Below are 25,288 nucleotides of genomic sequence, written 5' to 3' on the forward strand. Positions count from 1 at the left end.
CCCGGTCGTAACAATACTTAAAGCTAAGCCTAGTTTATATGATAATATTCTTATTTGTAAAACAAATTGAATTTATAAAATATTTACTCTGCTTACCAACATTCAACAATGCTCCTGCCAATTTATTAAAATAAAAGGGGCTTAATCTTATGTTTACAAAAAAAATCGCAATTAAATAGTATGAATATGAACTTTTCTAAAGTTTAATACATTAATAAAAGCATCCTTTAAGTTTTGTAAATGTTTACATTTAGAAATTGTCATAAATTTATGGCGAAGTTTACGGCAATACACAAGTTTTATATCTGTCCTCCATACCTTCCAAATAAAATAAAAAAAATCTTTATGTCTTGTAGCTTTACGAAATGAGAACAAACAAAACCCAAAGTTTCTACGTAAGTGAAGCCCGTATTACAGTTGTGACACCACAACATAAAGCTGGTGTTGCACTATTGCGTTTCTACCATGCAGCTGTTCCGAGCGCAGTTTGCCTGGATGAGCAGCGCGAGTCACACTGTTCCCGCTAACAGGACATAACATTGACAACACCTGGCAGATAAGGATAAGAAATAAAATAAGAAAAAAACTGAAGCGATTAGATATCGAAAGTTGAAGGACGAAAATGTTTTTAAAAATAATTTATGAGTAAAAATGGAATGATAAACTTAAAGACAATTGTGTTAGCTTAAAAAAAACTGGTTACTGACTAACTAAGACTAGACTTTAAATGTCTGAGGATGATTAAAATTATAAAAGATTTATTGTTATACACTTGTTAATTTTGATCAAAATATTTTTCTTGTCACTTGACATATTATTTTATTATTATTTGTTACAGTATAAAAATTATTAAATGAACCTATATCACGCGCCTAAGGATATATATATGTTATAACAAATAATCTTTCCAGGTATTTTGACTCCTATGTAATATAATATATTTAACTTAAATCATTATAGGTGATTTTAATATTGTTTTAACGACTCTCCGAACTAGCAATTTTTCTTGCAATAAGCCAAACACTTAGAAATGTTACTCACTGCTGCATACATGTATACATACATAAATACATACGTACATACATCATGCATGCATACAGATACACATACATACGCATACATGTTTACAGCGACTGTCTTACTAAGGCTGCAGAAGTACATTTGATAAAGTGCCGGTTACAAATTAAAATCAATGAAATATTTTAGACGTACGAAATAAAAAAAATAAAGTAATTGAATTTAAATTAATTAAAAATATTCATTAAAAAGAACCAATTTAAATGTTAAGTGTGTAACTAACGGAAAAAAATTTTTTAATAACCTATTAATGCACATAAAAACTAAAAATGATATAAATGTATCAATAACTAGCGGCAAGTACACGCTTCGCTGCGTTTTTTATCGTAAATGTAATTATTACATCTAATACAGTATTTTTTTGGTTTAAAATACATGTGTTTAAAAGACTTTTTTTTTGTACATAAATATCTTACATAATAAGTATAAACAAATGTTACATAATATCTTTAAATGAGCAATTCTTGTATATATAATCTGAATCTCGGAAACGGCTACAACGATTTTCATGAAATTTAGTATGCAGGGGGTTTTGGGAGCGATAAATCGATCTAGCTAGGATTCATTTTTAGAAAATGTCGTTTTATCCGTGTTTTCAATAATCAACTTTATCAATAGTCAACTTATACATAAATGACTCTTCCTGACATCTTTTGGCAAGTAATAATACCATTTTTTTTAATTGGGAGCAACAAACTGCTTTAACGACACAACAAAACTAAAGCTACTCCAATAAATGGCGCTGTTAAGCAACACTAAGCCAATGAGTGTTTGGTTTTAGGTTAGACGAAGAAAATCAATTATTGTTTACTTACCTATATTATTTGTGTCTTTTAAACTCATGTGTTCACTTAAAAATGCCTAAACGATCTTTGAAAAAAATGCTTATTTTATATCTTCAAACGAGCAATTCTTGGATATATATTATCTGAATCTCGGAAACGACTCCAACAATTTTCATGAAATTTAGTATGCAGGGGGTTTCGGGGGCGGTAAATCGATCTAGCTAGGATTCATTTTTAGAAATTATCGTTTTATCTATGTTTTTACTAATCATCTTTATCGATAATCAACTTAAACATAAATGCCTCTTCCTGACATAAATTAGCGAGCAATTATACCAGCTTTAACGACACAACAACACTAAAGCTACTCCAATAAATGGCGCTGTTAAGCAACACTAAGCCAATGAGTGTTTGGTTTTAGGTTAGACGAAGAAAATAAATTGTTTACTTACCTATATTATTTGTGTCTTTTAAACTCATGTGTTCACTTAAAAATGCCTAAACGATCTTTGAAAAAAAAACGCTTATAAACAATCTAACTTCACGAAGCCGCAACTCGTCTCAAGAACACCTTGAGGAACATCGTCTGTGCAATCACATAATAAAGGCAAAAATTGTTACTGGTGAACAATCCGGCAAAGAATTCCATATATCAAGGATAACCCTTGACTCACCTACAGGATAACTGGTATGCACCATGCAGCGTCACCAATTTCCCGTTAGAACTGCATTTGCCATGACTGTCCACAAATCCCAAGGGCAAACTTTCGAATCTGTTGGGGTTGACTTTAAGTCAAGTCCGATCTCAATGCATGGCATTTATATTTGGCATTTTCTAGAGTTAAGCGAACAACTACGTTAAAAGTCCATCTTCAAATGAAAATTCTCGACATACCCGCAATATAGTATGGAAGGAAGTATTAGATTAAGACCCATTTCAAAATTAAAACTGTGATGACAAAAAAATATATATATATAAATATATATATATATATATATATATATATATATATATATATATATATACTTACGTAGTTGTTTGATAAACTGTAAAAAATTAATTATTTATTTCTAATAAAATATTAAACTAATTGCACTCGTGATTTTTTATTTGAATAACCAGTTCATATTTTATTATTATGTCGGTAAGATCGAAAAATATTCTTCATATTTAATCATTTCATCAGTATGTAATTCGTATTTAAATATAATTTCTAAAAAACACAATTTACCAAATAAAAAAAAATACCGAGCAAAGCTCGGTCATTCAGGTACTTAATTATTATATTAAAATACTTATACAGTACATAAGATATTTTGTTTTCTGATGCATACACAAATAAATTTTATTCGTACACTTATTCTTATGAAAAATTAACTGAAGCATGTATGTCCAATATCTCCCATACCATTACTGCTATCGACACGCAATCACCATAGTTCACAATGGAAGACGTGGGGCTACTACCATAGACAAACAAGATTCCTCTGCGATGTGTAGTTTTGGCAGCAGAGTAAAATAAATGCATACACACGTAAAATTATATACATATAAATATATATTCTTATATAGGGATTTAAAGCTTGATGCAAAATCCACAATTTTTGTTGTATAGATTTTTTTTTTGTGTTTTTAGTGAAGAAAAATCTCATTCAAGGCTGAAGATAAAATTAAAAAAAATTCCGTAACGATTTTTGCTAAATAGTCTTTCATCCGTTTTTTCTTAGAATGCACAGTGCCTATCTTTCAATAAAACACCAAGCAAATTTATCAAAATCCAACCTTAAAACAAATAGCCTAGAAAAACGAACCTAGTAGAAGCTAGCAACCGCTGCGGTACAACCGCACAGTGTGACAGCGTGTGCTTAACTGTAGTGGTTTGGCTTATTTCTGGCCACCTGCAGTTCTGGGCCAGCGCAGCACAATGCATCAGTGTAGGGACCTGCGGCAGGCCCTAGTGTGTGGCAGAGGAACCTTTGTACACCACTCTTTATCAGCATCACGTTAAACCAGATCGGTTTTCATGCAGCGGCAGAAACGCATATTGTAACACGGGCGAAACACTCATACCTTGAAGTATATGTAACATAAATCAGGACTTTCAGTACTCACCAGTGGGTAGGCAAGAGAAGCAAGGGACAGATATATAATGTTTTATTTCAGAAATATAATATCTTGCTGCATGAAGGATGGGAATATTTTTCTTTCTATCAAAATACGATGTAAAACAGTAATCAAGTGTGCAATAAAGTGTTACAGGAAGCAAAATTTAGTGGTATTAAAACAATAAAGAAGGCGAAAGTGTAGGCGAGAATCACATTTTCTAGTAAACTAAGACAACCGTAATGAATACAACATATTTTCCAACTATTTCACAAGATTGATGCAGATGTCATAATTTTTAACAAAATTTCAAACCTTTAAGCTAATAAGGAAAGCACGCCAAACCCTTACTGCAATTTCAGGAATACATTTGTTAACTAAACACTACTTTTCAGTATCTAGTACCAAATACTGTTTAATTACGTGCTCCAAATCAGTTTACATAAAAAGGCGAGGACATAAATAGCAGACTTTGAGTGAAATGGGTGATGATGGTGAAAATAAAATTTTTATAAGAGATACAGTTTTAATCAAAGTTGTATTGAAAGTCATCGAGTGAGGCATTATACCATTAAATAGGAAAATATTTTTTTTCTAACTGTAAAGTAGGATATTCCCATAGCATATAATTTACATACATAAAAACGTTAAAGAATTTTAGCCAATGTAAGCAGCATTTAATCGCTCGAGATTAGTACTTAGAAAACGAAAAATAAAATTTTTAAAAATGTTTCTAAAATGAGACTGAAGAAATATTTATTCTTACAGCACTGGTATATATATTTTTTGGAATGTACATATTATATAAATGCTGTAAAATATATTAGAAGTGAAACCTCTTTGCTGAGGAGGCAACAATTTTCGAACGGTACGAAAATTCCGATCGCACGAGGGGAAATGGCCGAGGAGGGGAATAGTTAGGTATGTGGTGAGGGAACCGGTAGAGGAGACTACAGGGGAGAGGAAGAATTGACGAGAATATTTTGAACATTTGTCCAATTGCACGTTTGCACTATTGCATGTTGCACAATTGCACAATTGAAAGTTTTCACAATTGTACACTTGCACGTTTTCACCATTGCACACATGCATGCTTTGACAATTACACAGATTCACACATGCAAACATTCACGTTAGCACATTTGCACACTTGTATGCTTGGATATTTGAACGCTTGCACACTAACACTCTTGCACGCTTGCATACTTGCACGCTTGATTACTTGCAATATCGCACGCTTGAATCTTGCATGCTTGCATACTTAAATGATTGCACACTTGCACACTTTATCACTTGTATGCTTGTTCACTTGCACACTTGTATGCTTGCACTCTTGCACACTTGTTCATTTGCAAAATTGCACATATTCACAATTGCACACTGGCATGCTTGCACGCTTGCACACTTGGCCACTTGCACGCTTGGACTATTGCCCATTTGCACACTTGACTGCTTTCACATTTGCATAACTGAGCTCTTGTTATCTTGGTATCTTGCGCACTTTCTCACTCGCCCACTTACGCGCTTGCCCAATTGCATACTTGCAGTCGCACACTTACAATCTTGCTATATTGCGCATTGTCTCACTCGAGCATTTGCGCACCTGCACACTTGCGCACTTACACAAGTGTACACTTGCGCACTGGCACACTTGCGCATTTAAACCATTGCGCACTCGCACACTCGCGCACTTGCATAGTCGCTGTAGTTTTTTGGGGGTGGTACGTAGTAGTGTAGAATAGGGGTTCCGGCGCCAGGCTGCAGGCTTGTGGTGATGGATAACGCTTCTTCAAAAATTTCTGTAACTGGAGTGTTATTTCAACATTTCACAAATTTTTGATATTTTTATTTTTAATTTTTTGGGTACCGAATGTTGTTTCAAAGTAAAAAATGGCCGACAGTATCTATATCCCTATGCAACTCTGTGACAGTGTTTTTGCATCCAAGTGGACTATACAGTATAAACAAAGGAGAGTTTTAAATATAAATAACCAGTAAATTATTCGAGAAGTTGCTGCGAGTAGTAGTTTAAGGAATCATGACATTTAAAACACTTTCTTATAATGTAACTTAGAATAAAGTTTTAATGAAAAAAATAATAAAATGTTAGTTTTTCCCTACGGAAAAAAATGAGCACGATTGTTCATGGTTATTTTTATTTAGAGCAATATTGGATAGTAAAAACATAGCAACCGATGAGTCAGTGAATATGTACTTGTTCTTACCAGCAGACTGAGAAGGCAGGGCACATACAGGAGCCACTCGGAGTGCGGCGTGGGGAACGCCCAGCAGTCTGAGTCCGAGAAAACTGCCCGGAACAGTGCGTACAGCGACACGAATATAAGTGGCAAACCTGCAGCATCCAACATACACACATAAGTATAGTAACATAAACTGTTGTAGCACCGGTAATATCTTAAATTGAACAGAAACTGTTTTGTCATCTTCAAGTAAATAATCCGACAATTTATTCATTAATGCTTAATTTGCCTATAATACGAGTTATTTTTTACCAAACAAAATAATAATAAGAAAAGAGTTTCGGTAAGCGTATATCATAACTATATAGTGGTGGGAAAACGTAAGGTTTTTCAATTTTTCTTTTTTTATTTGAATATTGAAACTAAATAATAACTTTAGAAATATTTTTATTCAAGTTTAATGTTAAAAAATATGCACCTACCTACTGCTAACGTTACTCTGACTCATTTTGCAATTCGCTGTCTTTGGATATGGATTTAAGGATTACTTCCAAATAAACGGTTGATTAATAAGTAAATAAATGAATGAGTAGAAAACATTATTACATATATTATTCGTATTAACAACAGTAGCTTGTATTTAATCAAAATTATATTTTTTTTACTTTCACTGTCTTCTGAGAGATGAGGTATTATACTATGTTTAAAAGGTATTTAATAATGTACAGTGATATATCGGTGATCCTTTCTTATTTGTGATAGGACTGTGAGTCCCCTAGAGATTTTTTATAAAGAGTTTATTGGTGAATCACGCTATTTTTCCAAGTTATTACATAGAAAGTGTATTGTTTTAAACTAATACAACCACAATCATTACTTTTAAGGCAACGAGTACATACTCGTAACTTAAAGGATAATTTTTTTTGCAAACATAAAACGTTTTAAGTATCTATTGTTTACATGTTTAATACCATTATATATATTATTTTGTAAACAAGGTAGCCACTTTTTATTACACATTTAAAGGTACAATATAAAAAATTAAAAGTTTTTTGTTAGTAAGTTTACATTATACATCTATTTCTTAATTTTATTAAAATCAGTTAATAATTAAAAACTTTATTGAAAAACAAACATCATAAATTCAGTTATTTAACGTTAATTATACATATTTGTTTAAATAAACTATCATATTTTTTAAATCAGTTTTTATAGATAAAGAAATCAAGTTATTGACTAATTAAAATCAAATATTTTGTAAACTAATGTGAATCAAATTTATTATATAATCAAAATACATGTCGTATAACTTATTCTTCCAAATTTCTTTTTATTTAAAATGAGCTCAATTATATTCCCTCTTTCTCTTGAAAATTTTTTTTAAAATTAATAAAGTTTATTTTAAAATTACTTGAAAATGTATTCACTATACCATTTTACTGTACACAGGTATTTAATTTGTCGGAAATAACTTTAAATAAATACATTTTTCAAGCAATCGCCTGAAAAATAATTAATTATTCTGTTACTTAAATATTGAAATAAAATAATTAAAAATGTTTAGATTTCCTAATATTTAAAATATTGTAGTGAAACAATGTTACTGAGATGTAGCAGGTTTAAGAAAGCATACAATAGTTACGCTGGCCACCGACTGCCGCGGAGTTCGAGAGGCCACGGACACTCTCCCCTCCACCCCCGGCTAAGGAGGTCTGTGAGTCGCATGGCCACCGGGCCAGTCTGGAGGCGTGGACGCCGAGAGGTCTGGAGAATTCTGGGGTCGTCGCCTCGGGGGATTGGCGAGGCTTGCGCCGTCGGGTGAGGGAAACTTGTGACGTGAAACGCGGTGTCCGGGCGCTTCCACGCCTGGCCTCCGCGGGTATGAAAGGGCCCCGCCCACCAGCACGGGGGAAGTGTAGCGGGGAGAGACAGCTCCACCTACCGGCGAGTGACACTGGCTATACTCGCGCGGCGGCATCGGAGCGACTGTCCGGCGGCTGAAGGCCTGACTACCGCTGGTAGCGGTACCAGCGAGGGGGACCAGCGAGAGCCTCTACTGTAGGAGTCGGGGCGACATAACACATTCAAAATTGCCAATCTTTCAAAAGTTGCTCTCTGATTGGCTGGCTTCTATGCTGACGAACATTTACCAGACATAGTTTACCGGAAACCAAACATAAACATTAACTTACAAATATCATAAAAAAGTTATTTTTAAAATATACGTATATGTTAATACTATAGTCTGTATTAAATAGTTTAATCATAGTTCGTATAATATCTAATTGACTCCTAGTGGGTTCTCGAAAATTCACTTCTTACAGATAATTCGTAGTCATAGAGTCTGCAGTGAAATATACATGTCACAATATTTAGGCATAACAGTGACGTAAGAAAATATAAATAATAATTAAATGTCAATATTTAAACAAACAAAAACAGTTTGGACGAGACAACTGTGTCGTTTCGGCACACAATGTACACTACTGCTGGTTCGCGAAAGTCGTTTCGTAGAGTGGCGACAGTTTAAAATTTAAAATTTATTTTTATGGAAATATTTATTTTTTTGCAAGTATTTTTAAAACACTTTATAGGCTAGTACAGATATAACAAATATTGTTAAACGTAAAGCAACCCTCTACTCTTACTATGTAGCTAATAAATTAAATGGTTCTGGCATTCGTATTTCAATCATCATTGTTAGGACAGTTGGTTTATGGTTGTATTGCAAATTGCATGCTTCAAAACCCGTAATAGTTATATTAAAGCTGGGCAGGTGCCAAATTACCTTAGTTTTTTTAAGTATTAATTTATTTATTCTTGTGGGTTTGGAAAAAGTTACGTGTCGGTGTCAGCTTCTAGGGCATGAACAATTCTTATGCAATGACCATTATAAAATATTTTAAAAGTATCAGAAAAAAGTATTGATTTAGAGATGTTCTTTCAGATCTTCACCTTATTCCTTTTTAAATGATGTCCTAACTTGCAAAGTAACCTATAACTAACGGTCATTATGAAACGAACAACACATCCTTAATATCGTGCACGAAAATTCGCGTATGCAACGAAATAAAAAAGTCGTTAAAAGTCAAGTTTTGCCTTGATAAGCATGGTGATCACGGAAGGCCCCTTAAACTAATTATTTGTTATGAGTTGCCTAAATTTTAGTTTTTAGTAAAATTAAGGTAAACTGAAAACCTTCATAGTCCTCAATTTAGTCAAATATAATTTTAAAAAATTTGTTCTTGCTGAAAAGATAGGTAAACTTCACGTAGTTACATAATCATTGATTTTGTACATTAAACTCAAGTTTTTTTTCATAAAAGGCATGTCATAAATAAAAGCATGTTTTCTTAAAAAGTTCATTATTTTATAAATAATTTCTAATAGATAGTAACATACTGTTATATGACAGTAAAATTACTTTAAATAAATTAAATTATATTCAACGAAGGTACTTACCCCAACCAACGATGTAGAATATCAAAAGTTTCTGGACTTTCTTGAAAGCTATAGTGATGATGTGATGTAGGTACAGCCCTTCACAGAACATCCAAAGGTAGTTGCTTAGCCTAAAATACTTCGTGAGCAGAACCACTAACTTGCACACGATACTGTTCTGGAAATAAAAACGGATTTAAATTTAAGTTTGACATTTAAGACACATTATATTCAAAAGTATTGCTCACTTATCCATAAGTTATGTCTCAACGCCACTTTTCAACAAGAGAAGTTCACATTCTAGTAGAGACAAGTTTTTATGAAATGAGTTCACAAATTTCATTTCAAGCGAGTGAGTGACATTTAAGTAGAGTTGAGTTCGTCATGTAATTTATAAAGTCATATATTTGTGATTGCAGCAACTAAAGTCGACTGGCGAAAAGACGTAAGCCTTATTGTAATTGGAATCGTTATGTGTGTATGTGGACGCGATAACTTTTGAGTAAATAGTTTTTTTTTGTTGCACTTGCATCACCTAAGTAATGTGTATAAAAGTTTAAAAAATATTTCTTGTTTTGTAGGTTTGAATGAAGTTATTATGAAATGACATAAGTAGTATATAATAGTATTTCCTAGATCTGGGTTCTGGGTGTGGAGCCGAGAGCCGGCTCCGCCATCTTGGATTCTGACGTCACGGCGGCCATCTTGGATTGTGACGTCACGGCGGCCATCTTGGATAAGCGTAACGGGACACAGAGTAACGGGACACAGCGTAACGGGACACAGCGTAACGGGACACAGCGTAACGGGACATATCGTAACGGGACATAACGTAACGGGACAAGTAGATCACGGCGGCCATTTTGGATCCGCCATCTTGGATCCGCCATTTTGGATGACGTCATTATGTTCTAGAAAATTCCGGTGATGTGTTTTCCGCCATATTGGATGATGACGTCACCGTTGCAATTTTTGTTACGGCCGCCATCTTGAAATTTGGACGCCATCTTGAAAATCTTTAATTATTATCCGATTTTAATGAAAAAAATTCCAAAATTCATCAAAAAATTAACTTATTCGAATTCTGATTGATTATATCGATCACCGTCCTCGGTTCAAACCCGGTGAGTCCAAAAAAAACTAAAAATGGCGACAGGCTCCTTCCTCAACGGTGGATGCAGGCAGACTGACTCCTAGCACTTTTTTTCAAAACATATATATCGTCAGCTGGTATGACGACATGTCCGCCATCTTGTCTTCATCCGCTGGAGACCACCATCTTGTTTTCGTCTGCTAGAGTGTGCCGATAACATGTAGTATAATTATCTGGTCACCATACTTTTGTCCTCAACTGTTGACATTGAACATTGACCTTGACCTTTGTCCTTGACCTTGAACTTTGACCTTGACCTTGAACTTTGACCTTGACCTCGAAATTTGACCTTGAAATTTGACCTTGACCTTGAAATTTGACCTTGACCTTGAAATTTGACCTTGACCTTGAAATTTGACATTGACATTGAAATTTGACCTTGACCTTGAAATTTGACCTTGACCTTGAACTTTGACCTTGACCTTGAAATTTGACCTTGACCTTGAACTTTGACCTTGACCTTGAAATTTGACCTTGACCTTGAAATTTGACCTTGGCCTTGAAATTTGACCTTGACCTTGAACTTTGACCTTGACATTGAACTTTGACCTTGACCTTGAACTTTGACCTTGACCTTGAAATTTGACCTTGGCTTTGAAATTTGACCTTGACCTTGAAATTTGACTTTGTCCTTGTCGACCATCATGGACCCGACATTTAATGTTCAGTACATGCTACCAGGAGCGACCAACTGCTGGAGTACGTCATCTTGTGTGTGTACTCATATTATAGAGTACATTTACATCTGGTTAATTTTATTTTAACCTGCTACAGTGCAGTAATCATTTATTACCGAGGTGCCCCCCGCCATCTTGAAATTCGGACGCCATCTTGAAATCATGTAATAATGTAGCTAGAAAAGCGGGAAAAAATCCAAAATTCATCAAAAAAATCACTCATTAACTTACAAATCGAATCGATGGATCCCTGTCCAAGGTTCGATTCTTGACCAGTGACAGTTGTAACTAATTATTAAATAAATGTTAGGTTCTGTTTTCCATTACCTTTCGCGGAGTTTATTAATCATTCGCTCTACGAAAAACAACTCAAGTCAATATACCTGACAACGAATTTAATCAGTGCCGATTAGCCTATTATGAAAGTCTAATTTTTCAATAATCTGAATAACATATAAGCCGTTTATGTACAAAGCCACACATATAGATCAATTGTCTTCAGTCCATAAGACCGAGTCATGACATTATCAGACGTATAGGCTAGTCATTTCAGGACCACATGAACTTCGTCGTTATCTAATTATATTCTATTAATCCAACGTGACATTTTTTAAACATACTAAAGGACCAAGTAACCTTGAAAAATATTTTAGTAACACCAAGAGGTTTTAAATTAGTAAATATTCAATCACTACATTTTGTACTACGCGCAATCAACAAAAGGGAAGCACTGACAACGAAAAGACAGCACCACCAACGAAAAGGCAGCACATTTGGAAGCACCGACAACGTAAAGGCAGCACATTTGGAAGCACCGACAACGAAAAGGCAGCACATTTGGAAGCACCGACAACGAAAAGGCAGCACATTTGGAAGCACCGACAACGAAAAGGCAGCACATTTGGAAGCACCGACAACGAAAAGGCAGCACATTTGGAAGCACCGACAACGAAAAGGCAGCACATTTGGAAGCACCGACAACGTAAAGGCAGCACATTTGGAAGCACCGAGAACGAAAAGTCAGCACATTTGGAAGCACCGACAACGAAAAGGCAGCACATTTGGAAGCACCGACAACGAAAAGGCAGCACATTTGGAAGCACCGACAACGAAAAGGCAGCACATTTGGAAGCACCGACAACGAAAAGGCAGCACATTTGGAAGCACCGACAACGAAAAGGCAGCACATTTGGAAGCACCGACAACGAAAAGGCAGCACATTTGGAAGCACCGACAACGAAAAGGCAGCACATTTGGAAGCACCGTCATCGAAAAGGCAGCACATTTCGAAGCACCGACAACGAAAAGGCAGCACATTTGGAAGCACCGACAACGAAAAGGCAGCACATTTGGAAGCACCGACAACGAAAAGGCAGCACATTTGGAAGCACCGACTACGAAAAGGCAGCACATTTGGAAGCACCGACAACGAAAAGGCAGCACATTTGGAAGCACCGACAACGAAAAGGCAGCACATTTGGAAGCACCGACAACGAAAAGGCAGCACATTTGGAAGCGCCGACAACAAAAAGGCAGCACATTTGGAAGCACCGACAACGAAAAGGCAGCACAATTGGAAGCACCGACAACGAAAAGGCAGCACATTTGGAAGCACCGACTACGAAAAGGCAGCACATTTGGAAGCACCGACTACGAAAAGGCAGCACATTTGGAAGCACCGACTACGAAAAGGCAGCACATTTGGAAGCACCGACAACGAAAAGGCAGCACATTTGGAAGCACCGACTACGAAAAGGCAGCACATTTGGAAGCACCGACAACGAAAAGGCAGCACATTTGGAAGCACCGACAACGAAAAGGCAGCACATTTGGAAGCACCGACAACGAAAAGGCAGCACATTTGGAAGCACCGACAACAAAAAGGCAGCACATTTGGAAGCACCGACAACGAAAAGGCAGCACATTTGGAAGCACCGACAACGAAAAGGCAGCACATTTGGAAGCACCGACTACGAAAAGGCAGCACATTTGGAAGCACCGACTACGAAAAGGCAGCACATTTGGAAGCACCGACTACGAAAAGGCAGCACATTTGGAAGCACCGACAAAGAAAAGGCAGCACATTTGGAAGCACCGACAACGAAAAGGCAGCACATTTGGAAGCACCGACAACGAAAAGGCAGCACATTTGGAAGCACCGACAACGAAAAGGCAGCACATTGGAAGCACCGACAACGAAAAGGCAGCACATTTGGAAGCACCGCCAACGAAAAGGCAGCACATTTTGGATGCATCATCGAATAAGGAAGCACATTTGGAAGCTCCATCAACTAAAAAAGGCAAAAAGGAAGCACAAGTTACGAGATCTAAGTCTTAGTAAGAAATCATAATACAAGAAATAAAAACATTACATTCTTATAATTTAAATTATTTATTTTATTGCTTTACATTATACAAATGCAAGTAAAACAAGTCAATATTGTATGTAGCCAACATTCCTCAGTTCCTTGAGTATGAAGTATATTTCTTTGATGCACGAATAGTTTCCTGCACAAAGCGAACCATGTAGTAGTCTTAGCCGGTCAACCAATATGTTTGGATCTTTCCATGATGTGTAATCATTCTCTTCTACCACCATCTTCCTTGCACCTTTATAATAAATATTATGATCTCTGGTGTCTTCCGTTTTACCACAAACCTCAGGGTAACTTTCATGTTTGAGACGGTGATCATCACAAGCTTGATCAGATTTATTTAATATATCACGTAGTTTCCATCGTTTCGGTCTCAGGACACCGCCACATTCTTCGATCTTGGCAGCTTTAGGTGCTTCATCATAGTCTATGTCTTTGTCAACAGCCTCAGAGTCACTGTAACAATCACCGTAGAAGGAATCGTCTTCACCCAATTTACCGTAATAATTCGATGTTGATGATGTTGAAGTGTCTTCATCGTCTTCGTGCTTCCTTTTTAGGAGTCCATCATTTTTACAAAGTAGGAAAGATCTACTTGAATTCGGCTGGAATATATTCTCACTTTTCACGTTAAGGATTCTTCCATTGTCTTCATTATTCCGTAAATCATCAACCTTCTTCAATTTAAGTTCTTTGTCGAGATCGGAAGAGCCAAGAAAATTATTGTCGTAATGCAGATCACTCTTCCTTAGGCTAGTAGATTCATCGTTGTCCTCTAGCTTGTACGCAGGCTTGGCGCTACAAGTTCTGCCATGTCTTTTTAGGCTCTCTCTCCGTGTAAACGACTTGCTACATCGAACACAACTTATCATATTGCGCAGTGAATTTTTAACACAGTCATTCTTCTCGTGTTGTCTTTTATTCTTTCTCAAGATAAATTCTTTACTGCAAAACTTACACCTATGTTCTTTTGAAACAGCGTCAGATCCCAAATCGGAATTCATATTAGTTACTGAGACTAATGCCAGATACCAATTGAGTGTTTTAAATTAGATTCAATACTTAAATAGAAATTTTTTCATATTTCATCAGCGAGAATTAATATATCTCATGCAAAAGTACTTTATGCATGTAGTTCTACTTTTCAACAACAGATATCGCCACATGTCGCTTGCAGGTAAATAATATTTAGTTATTTTATGCGGGATGCGGGATGCTCACTAACGATCGCAAAAGAAGGATGGCTTCGTTAGACTCCAAGGAAAAGGAAGTTCGTCTTGCATGTTGGTGCTCCACAGATGTCTCATGGCGTAATATTAATTTGACTGAGTAATGATATTTGTTAATTCCACCTGATAAAAATATTGCAAGTTTTGATTTAGTAGCAGAAATTATCGAATTAAATGTAACTCCAAATAAAATGACATGTCTCATTAGAACAAAAAAAAATACATGCAGAGAGCGGTTTCTCAGAATAGTCAGAAACACTTGAAGAAACCACAGGAATGATTGCAAGAACACGGGAAAAACCATCAAAATATTGTCAAGAATAATCAGGAGCACACTGAGAAAACCACTATAATATTAACAATAATAATCGGAAGCACACGGAGAAAACCATCATAATATTGGCAAGAATAATCAGAAGCACACGAAGAAAACCGCCACAAGTTTTCTTTGATATCATTTAAATACAAAAAAAAATTAATAAAAAATAAAAACGAAAAAAAATTCAAACATTCTGCTAGCTTGTGAACTTCTCATTGTTGAGCAAAGATAGAGTTCTAGTACAAGCCAGAATGTTTGAATTTTTTTTCGTTTTTATTTTTTATTAATTTTTTTTTGTATTTAAATGATATCAAAGAAAACTTGTGGCGGTTTTCTTCGTGTGCTTCTGATTATTCTTGCCAATATTATGATGGTTTTCTCCGTGTGCTTCCGATTATTAATGTTAATATTATAGTGGTTTTCTCAGTGTGCTCCTGATTATTCTTGACAATATTTTGATGGTTTTTCCCGTGTTCTTGCAATCATTCCTGTGGTTTCTTCAAGTGTTTCTGACTATTCTGAGAAACCGCTCTCTGCATGGATTTTTTTTTGTTCTAATGAGACATGTCATTTTATTTGGAGTTACATTTAATTCGATAATTTCTGCTACTAAATCAAAACTTGCAATATTTTTATCAGGTGGAATTAACAAATATCATTACTCAGTCAAATTAATATTACGCCATGAGACATCTGTGGAGCACCAACATGCAAGACGAACTTCCTTTTCCTTGGAGTCTAACGAAGCCATCCTTCTTTTGCGTTCGTTAGTGAGCATCCCGCATCCCGCATAAAATAACTAAATATTATTTACCTGCAAGCGACATGTGGCGATATCTGTTGTTGAAAAGCAGAACTACATGCATAAAGTACTTTTGCATGAGATATATTAATTCTCGCTGATGAAATATGAAAAAATTTCTATTTAAGTATTGAATCTAATTTAAAACACTCAATTGGTATCTGGCATTAGTCTCAGTAACTAATATGAATTCCGATTTGGGATCTGACGCTGTTTCAAAAGAACATAGGTGTAAGTTTTGCAGTAAAGAATTTATCTTGAGAAAGAATAAAAGACAACACGAGAAGAATGACTGTGTTAAAAATTCACTGCGCAATATGATAAGTTGTGTTCGATGTAGCAAGTCGTTTACACGGAGAGAGAGCCTAAAAAGACATGGCAGAACTTGTAGCGCCAAGCCTGCGTACAAGCTAGAGGTCAACGATGAATCTACTAGCCTAAGGAAGAGTGATCTGCATTACGACAATAATTTTCTTGGCTCTTCCGATCTCGACAAAGAACTTAAATTGAAGAAGGTTGATGATTTACGGAATAATGAAGACAATGGAAGAATCCTTAACGTGAAAAGTGAGAATATATTCCAGCCGAATTCAAGTAGATCTTTCCTACTTTGTAAAAATGATGGACTCCTAAAAAGGAAGCACGAAGACGATGAAGACACTTCAACATCATCAACATCGAATTATTACGGTAAATTGGGTGAAGACGATTCCTTCTACGGTGATTGTTACAGTGACTCTGAGGCTGTTGACAAAGACATAGACTATGATGAAGCACCTAAAGCTGCCAAGATCGAAGAATGTGGCGGTGTCCTGAGACCGAAACGATGGAAACGACGTGATATATTAAATAAATCTGATCAAGCTTGTGATGATCACCGTCTCAAACATGAAAGTTACCCTGAGGTTTGTGGTAAAACGGAAGACACCAGAGATCATAATATTTATTATAAAGGTGCAAGGAAGATGGTGGTAGAAGAGAATGATTACACATCATGGAAAGATCCAAACATATTGGTTGACCGGCTAAGACTACTACATGGTTCGCTTTGTGCAGGAAACTATTCGTGCATCAAAGAAATATACTTCATACTCAAGGAACTGAGGAATGTTGGCTACATACAATATTGACTTGTTTTACTTGCATTTGTATAATGTAAAGCAATAAAATAAATAATTTAAATTATAAGAATGTAATGTTTTTATTTCTTGTATTATGATTTCTTACTTAGACTTAGATCTCGTAACTTGTGCTTCCTTTTTGCCTTTTTTAGTTGATGGAGCTTCCAAATGTGCTTCCTTATTCGATGATGCATCCAAAATGTGCTGCCTTTTCGTTTGCGGTGCTTCCAAATGTGCTGCCTTTTCGTTGTCGGTGCTTCCAATGTGCTGCCTTTTCGTTGTCGGTGCTTCCAAATGTGCTGCCTTTTCGTTGTCGGTGCTTCCAAATGTGCTGCCTTTTCGTTGTCGGTGCTTCCAAATGTGCTGCCTTTTCGTTGTCGGTGCTTCCAAATGTGCTGCCTTTTCGTAGTCGGTGCTTCCAAATGTGCTGCCTTTTCGTAGTCGGTGCTTCCAAATGTGCTGCCTTTTCGTAGTCGGTGCTTCCAAATGTGCTGCCTTTTCGTTGTCGGTGCTTCCAAATGTGCTGCTTTTTCGTTGTCGGTGCTTCCAAATGTGCTGCCTTTTTGTTGTCGGTGCTTCCAAATGTGCTGCCTTTTCGTTGTCGGTGCTTCCAAATGTGCTGCCTTTTCGTTGTCGGTGCTTCCAAATGTGCTGCCTTTTCGTTGTCGGTGCTTCCAAATGTGCTGCCTTTTCGTTGTCGGTGCTTCCAAATGTGCTGCCTTTTCGTAGTCGGTGCTTCCAAATGTGCTGCCTTTTCGTTGTCGGTGCTTCCAAATGTGCTGCCTTTTCGTTGTCGGTGCTTCCAAATGTGCTGCCTTTTCGTTGTCGGTGCTTCCAAATGTGCTGCCTTTTCGATGACGGTGCTTCCAAATGTGCTGCCTTTTCGTTGTCGGTGCTTCCAAATGTGCTGCCTTTTCGTTGTCGGTGCTTCCAAATGTGCTGCCTTTTCGTTGTCGGTGCTTCCAAATGTGCTGCCTTTTCGTTGTCGGTGCTTCCAAATGTGCTGCCTTTTCGTTGTCGGTGCTTCCAAATGTGCTGCCTTTTTGTTGTCGGTGCTTCTAAATGTGCTGCCTTTTCGTTGTCGGTGCTTCCAAATGTGCTGCCTTTTCGTTGTCGGTGCTTCCAAATGTGCTGCCTTTTCGTTGTCGGTGCTTCCAAATGTGCTGCCTTTACGTTGTCGGTGCTTCCAAATGTGCTGCCTTTTCGTTGTCGGTGCTTCCAAATGTGCTGCCTTTTCGTTGTCGGTGCTTCCAAATGTGCTGCCTTTTCGTTGTCGGTGCTTCCAAATGTGCTGCCTTTTCGTTGTCGGTGCTTCCAAATGTGCTGCCTTTTCGTTGTCGGTGCTTCCAAATGTGCTGCCTTTACGTTGTCGGTGCTTCCAAATGTGCTGCCTTTTCTTTGGTGGTGCTGTCTTTTCGTTGTCAGTGCTTCCCTTTTGTTGATTGCGCGTAGTACAAAATGTAGTGATTGAATATTTACTAATTTAAAACCTCTTGGTGTTACTAAAATATTTTTCAAGGTTACTTGGTCCTTTAGTATGTTTAAAAAATGTCACGTTGGATTAATAGAATATAATTAGATAACGACGAAGTTCATGTGGTCCTGAAATGACTAGCCTATACGTCTGATAATGTCATGACTCGATCTTATGGACTGAAGACAATTGATCTATATGTGTGGCTTTGTACATAAACGGCTTATATGTTATTCAGATTATTGAAAAATTAGACTTTCATAATAGGCTAATCGGCACTGATTTAATTCGTTGGCCAGGTATATTGACTTGAGTTGTATTTCGTAGAGCGAATGATTAATAAACTCCGCGAAAGGTAATGGAAAACAGAACCTAACATTTATTTAATAATTAGTTACAACTGTCACTGGTCAAGAATCGAACCGTGGACAGGGATCCATCGATTCGATTTGTAAGTTAATGAGTGATTTTTTTGATGAATTTTGGATTTTTTCCCGCTTTTCTAGCTACATTATTACATGATTTCAAGATGGCGTCCGAATTTCAAGATGGCGGGGGGCACCTCGGTAATAAATGATTACTGCACTGTAGCAGGTTAAAATAAAATTAACCAGATGTAAATGTACTCTATAATATGAGTACACACACAAGATGACGTACTCCAGCAGTTGGTCGCTCCTGGTAGCATGTACTGAACATTAAATGTCGGGTCCATGATGGTCGACAAGGACAAAGTCAAATTTCAAGGTCAAGGTCAAATTTCAAAGTCAAGGTCAAATTTCAAGGTCAAGGTCAAAGTTCAAGGTCAAGGTCAAAGTTCAATGTCAAGGTCAAAGTTCAAGGTCAAGGTCAAATTTCAAGGTCAAGGTCAAATTTCAAGGTCAAGGTCAAAGTTCAAGGTCAAGGTCAAATTTCAAGGTCAAGGTCAAAGTTCAAGGTCAAGGTCAAATTTCAAGGTCAAGGTCAAATTTCAAGGTAAAGGTCAAATTTCAAGGTCAAGGTCAAATTTCAAGGTCAAGGTCAAATTTCAAGGTCAAATTTCGAGGTCAAGGTCAAAGTTCAAGGTCAAGGTCAAAGTTCAAGGTCAAGGACAAAGGTCAAGGTCAATGTTCAATGTCAACAGTTGAGGACAAAAGTATGGTGACCAGATAATTATACTACATGTTATCGGCACACTCTAGCAGACGAAAACAAGATGGTGGTCTCCAGCGGATGAAGACAAGATGGCGGACATGTCATACCAGCTGACGATATATATGTTTTGAAAAAAAGTGCTAGGAGTCAGTCTGCCTGCATCCACCGTTGAGGAAGGAGCCTGTCGCCATTTTTAGTTTTTTTTGGACTCACCGGGTTTGAACCGAGGACAGTGATCGATATAATCAATCAGAATTCGAATAAGTTAATTTTTTGAGGAATTTTGGAATTTTTTTCATTAAAATCGGATAATAATTAAAGATTTTCAAGATGGCGTCCAAATTTCAAGATGGCGGCCGTAACAAAAATTGCAACGGTGACGTCATCATCCAATATGGCGGAAAACACATCACCGGAATTTTCTTGAACATAATGACGTCATCCAAAATGGCAGATCCAAGATGGCGGATCCAAAATGGCCGCCGTGATCTACTTGTCCCGTTACGTTATGTCCCGTTACGATATGTCCCGTTACACTGTGTCCCGTTACGCTGTGTCCCGTTACGCTGTGTCCCGTTACGCTTATCCAAGATGGCCGCCATGACGTCACAATCCAAGATGGCCGCCGTGACGTCAGAATCCAAGATGGCGGAGCCGGCTCTCGGCTCCACACCCAGAACCCAGATCTAGGAAATACTATTATATACTACTGACATATTAATACAAATTTTTGGTTTAATTGGTTAATACCGAGATATTTTTAGTTTAATTTAATAAAACAACTTTTACTTAAAGTTTAGTAAAAATAAACATTTTTTTACTAAATCTCAACAATTTAATATTATTGCATAGTATTTATAACACTTTGTAGGTAAATATCGGGTAAATTAATTGACAAATACATTGGTTCGCAGACAGCTTAAGATGAAAATGTTAGTATTTCGATAATTTGATATTTTTTTCAGAGAAATGCCAATGGGAGGAAACAAATAAATGTGTGTATATAATATTTTTTTCCCCTTTGTTTTGTCAAAATATTTAGTAACATAATTTACACATTTATTAGTCTCTTTAGTATATTGTTGTGTTTATTGTTTAATATTTGTAATAAAATGATGTCAAAGTTTTACTTTTATTAATAGTCAATACAAATGAGAGAATAAAGCATGTAAAATTAGTATATTGTCGCAAACCTATTACTAAATATAATTCATCAGTTTTACACTTTACTAGATTTACTTCAATATTTACTTAATAAGTTATAGAACATAGAAGTTTATAATTTTAACATTTAGTTTTTATTTTAAATGGTTTTAACCATAATTTGGATTTCACCATAACATGTTATATGTTATGTAATAAATACGTATATTGGTAGCATTTAAGTATAAACGATTTCTGTTTAGAGATGAGTCATTCAAGGTGTTTCTGGTTATCATAGTTAAATTTCGCATCGACAACTCGGTGCCACAAATTCGAACCACGAACCCTGTTAAATACAATAACTTAAAATTTATAAAATCTTAAATAGAATTTCCAATTTTAGTTGAATAATGAAAGTAAAATCAAGGATTTAGTCACACTAATGACCACTCATTCTTAAGACTACGTAACCTTCAAAATTAATTTTGTATTGGGAAGGAAACAATTGTGAACAATATGTAGCTCTGAACTACCTTCTTGATGAGAGATTCCTCGGTGTGTGACTTGAAGTGTATAAGATATGTCTTGAACCATATCTCACAAATGGCGTTCAATAAAAGGGACGTGAAGAGGTTCTTGTGCAGTGACAGTCGCACACAGTTCAACTGTCTGTTGAAAAAAAAAAGTTTCATATATTACAACGTGAAAAAATTAATTTTCGGAGCTTCAGGCTGTGGATTATGGAGCGGGTCATTAAAAAAGCAGCCATCTTGGATTCAGCAAACTTTAACTTATAGTTAACTATAATTTACATAATTCGCATCTGAAAACAAAAAGAAAAAAAATTGTCGATCCATAATTTAAGCTTGGAAAGATTAAATATTTAAATTAAAATGAAGTTTGAAAAAACTTATAAACAGTTTTTAAAACTTGTTATATTATATTAAAAAGATCACACTTATATATATATATATATATATATATATATATATATATAAGTTATATTCCCGAATAATGTTGTTTGTAACAAATGTATCACAGAGACGCCTTAATCAATTTAAAACACTTAGCTGACTAACCCCCACCACTACTACCAAAAAATAAACATATAAATGCCTATTGCAACGTCACTGCAACCATAATTTAAGCTTGGAAAGATTAAATATTTAAATTAAAATGAAGTTTGAAAAAACTTATAAACAGTTTTTAAAACTTGTTATATTATATTAAAAAGATCACACTTATATATATATATATATATATATATATATATATAAGTTATATTCCCGAATAATGTTGTTTGTAACAAATGTATCACAGAGACGCCTTAATCAATTTAAAACACTTAGCTGACTAACCCCCACCACTACTACCAAAAAATAAACATATAAATGCCTATTGCAACGTCACTGCAACCATAAAGTCTGCCAAATCGTATTCTCTTGTTATCTGCTAGAATAAAGTAGTGTCAGTCACCACTTTACTTAACATTTTTTATACTTGTGAGCCACCAGATGGTAAGCCATCAAAGTGAAAGCCAGCATGGCAGCATTATTACAATTCCTTGAATATTTGTTGAAAAATGGGTATATTACTAAATTTTATCAATATGGTTATTTACAATAGTTTTTAATTTCATAATTATCTAACGTCATACAAATCATAAAACAAAACAATTATTAGATAATAAAATTACGTAAAATTAAATTTTTAAATACATAAATAAATGTTCATAATTACTACATCATGAAATTCAGACTAATGGATAAATTTTAAAGAAAGTTTACGTTCTTTACAAAACCACACATACCAGACATATAAAATAAAAAATATACAAATTTGGAACAAAAAATAGATGTAATATGTCGATTAAAATTCTTATTATTTGCCACTTGCTAATAATGGGCTTTGGATGTAAAATTGAAACCAATACAGTCATTGATTCATAAATAAAGATTTTAAATGTTGCATATTATGCATTTTAAACGAAACAATAAACATCAAAACGACACTAATCGTGTTTAGCTGGTGGTCCCGCTGGCCAGAGGGCTGTACCTGTAGACGTGGAAGATGACGATGGCGGGCAGCAGCAAGGCCACGGAGGCGCCGAGCGCCGCGATGCTGATGTGCAGGCGCCGCTCCAGGCTGCTCACGACGCTGCACGTCGTGTAGTTGGTCCACTCGAGGCTGGCGTCGTCGGGGTGCGTGCCCCAGCGCCCGTCCCCGCAGCGCTTCTCGGCCAGCACTGCGCACGGCCCCCGACCCTTCAGTCGCAGTGCTGCTGGCTGCCGGTTGCTCCATAAACATGCTTATTCGCTCTACTGAACTCAACGAGTTATAAATATACGACTGACAATATTTTTATCAGGTGGATTTAAAAAAAAAAAAAAAAAACATTACTCAGTCCAAAAAAAATGGGTGCGTGTACTTAGGTACGCGCGTGAGAAGTAATACTTCTTTGGCATTATTTAAAAAAATGTTTTTAATTTTATACAAATAATCCTCCATGGTAGCGTTATTCTCCATGGTAGCGTTAAGCCTTTAACGCAACCTTGTTGGAAGTCGCATTAGAATTATAACTTCAAAACATGTGATAAGACGGATGAGAAACACTATCACGAAGGACGAACTTCCTTGTCCTTGGTGTCTAGCGAAGCCTTCCTTATCTTGCGATCGTTAGTGAGCATCCCGCATCCCACAAAAAAAGAACTAAATAAATTTTTGACTAAACACAACATGTGAGGCAATATAATGTCAATATTCGAGACTACTAGCAACAGATTTTTTTTTGCATGAGATAAATTAACTCTCGCTGCTGAATGGAGCTATTGTACCCAGTTGGAGATATGAATCTTCGATGCCTCGTAGCCTTGTTTAGTGTCTTACAATAATTTTATAATTTGGAATCAAAAATTAAACAGCTATTACTAAGTCAAATAATATACCCTGAAACATCTGAGAAGCACTAACATGCGAGGCGGACTTCATTTTTCCTTGTTGTCTAGCGAAGCCTTCCTTCTTTTGCGATCGTTAGTGAGCATCCCGCATCCCACATAAAATAAATAATATTTAACTGCAAGCAAAATGTAGCATTATCTGTTGTTGACAAGCAGAACTAATTATAACAGGTTTCTTTCCATGAGATAACTTAACTCTCGCTGATGAAATATTTAAAAAATTCTATTTAAGTAATGGTTCCAATTTGAAAACTGTCAGTTTGCATCTAACATTAGTCACTGAAGCTACCATGGATCATGGTTTGTTATCTGCAGTTTAATCGGAAGGAAGCCGCTGTAGATAATGCAGCAAGGATTTTATCATGAGAAGGAATGCTAGACGTCATGAAAATGATTGTGTTAAAAACCCACTACACAAAAGTTAAGCTGTAATCTGTGTAGCAGGTTGTTAACACGAATTGACAACTAAAAATACATGGTAGAACATGTAATGCCAAGCCCACTTACTGCATTGAGGACATCGATTAAGACACTACACAAAGGAAGAGTGTGCTGGTTGATGTAAATAATTTTCCTTGTACTAAGTGAGATGGTATTAGCTTACCCGATCGTGACGAAGAACATAAATCGAAGGATGCTGATGGCTTCGGGAAGAAAGAAACTAATGGAAGTATCAACACCGTGGAAAGTGAGAATACATTCAAGCCCGTATTCAGTAGATACTCCATACTTTGGAATAGTGATGAACACTTTAAAAGGAAGATTTTGGACGATAAAGAAGCCCCAACATCAACGATTTCGAGTTCTCACAGTAATTTGGGTGAAGATGCTGACTTCTATGGTGAAGACGATAGTGACTCTGAAGCTGGTTACGTGATCGAAGACTGTACTGAAGCACCTAAAGCAGGCAAGATCGAAGACTGTGATGGTGTCCTGAGACCAAAGCGAACGATACGATGTAATAAAATAAATTATCCTGATTAAGCTTGTGATGATCACTGGCTCGATTATGAAAGTGACCTTGTGATTGGTGTCAAAATGGAAGACGCCAGAGATCATAATATTTATTATAAACGTGCAAGAAAAATGAACGTAGCAGAAGAGATTGATTACACATCATGGGAAGATCCAAACGTATTGGTTGATCTGCTAACACTTCTACATGCCTCTCTTTGTGCAGGAAACTATTCGTGCATCAAAGAAATATCCTTCATACTCAAAGAACTGAAGGAGGCTGGCTACATACAATAATGACTTGTTTTACCTGCATTTGTATAATGTTAAGAAATTAAATAT

At 36.1% G+C, this 25,288-nt stretch overlaps 1 protein-coding gene across 1 annotated transcript in view; it reads right to left on the minus strand.

Moving 5' to 3' along the window:
• LOC134532345 (calcitonin gene-related peptide type 1 receptor-like) overlaps nt 1-25,288 on the minus strand; it is a 164,990-nt gene that overhangs the window by 26,372 nt on the left and 113,330 nt on the right. Inside the window, exons 5-8 of the mRNA XM_063368770.1 lie at nt 23,091-23,280; nt 21,569-21,704; nt 9,630-9,786; nt 6,192-6,319 (exon numbers count right to left, since the gene is read on the minus strand). Of these exons, the coding sequence (XP_063224840.1) occupies nt 6,192-6,319; nt 9,630-9,786; nt 21,569-21,704; nt 23,091-23,280 (611 nt within the window). The remainder of the gene's footprint in view (nt 1-6,191; nt 6,320-9,629; nt 9,787-21,568; nt 21,705-23,090; nt 23,281-25,288) is intronic.

This window comes from Bacillus rossius, chromosome 5 (assembly GCF_032445375.1).
Source record: "Bacillus rossius redtenbacheri isolate Brsri chromosome 5, Brsri_v3, whole genome shotgun sequence".
NCBI lineage: Eukaryota > Metazoa > Arthropoda > Insecta > Phasmatodea > Bacillidae > Bacillus > Bacillus rossius.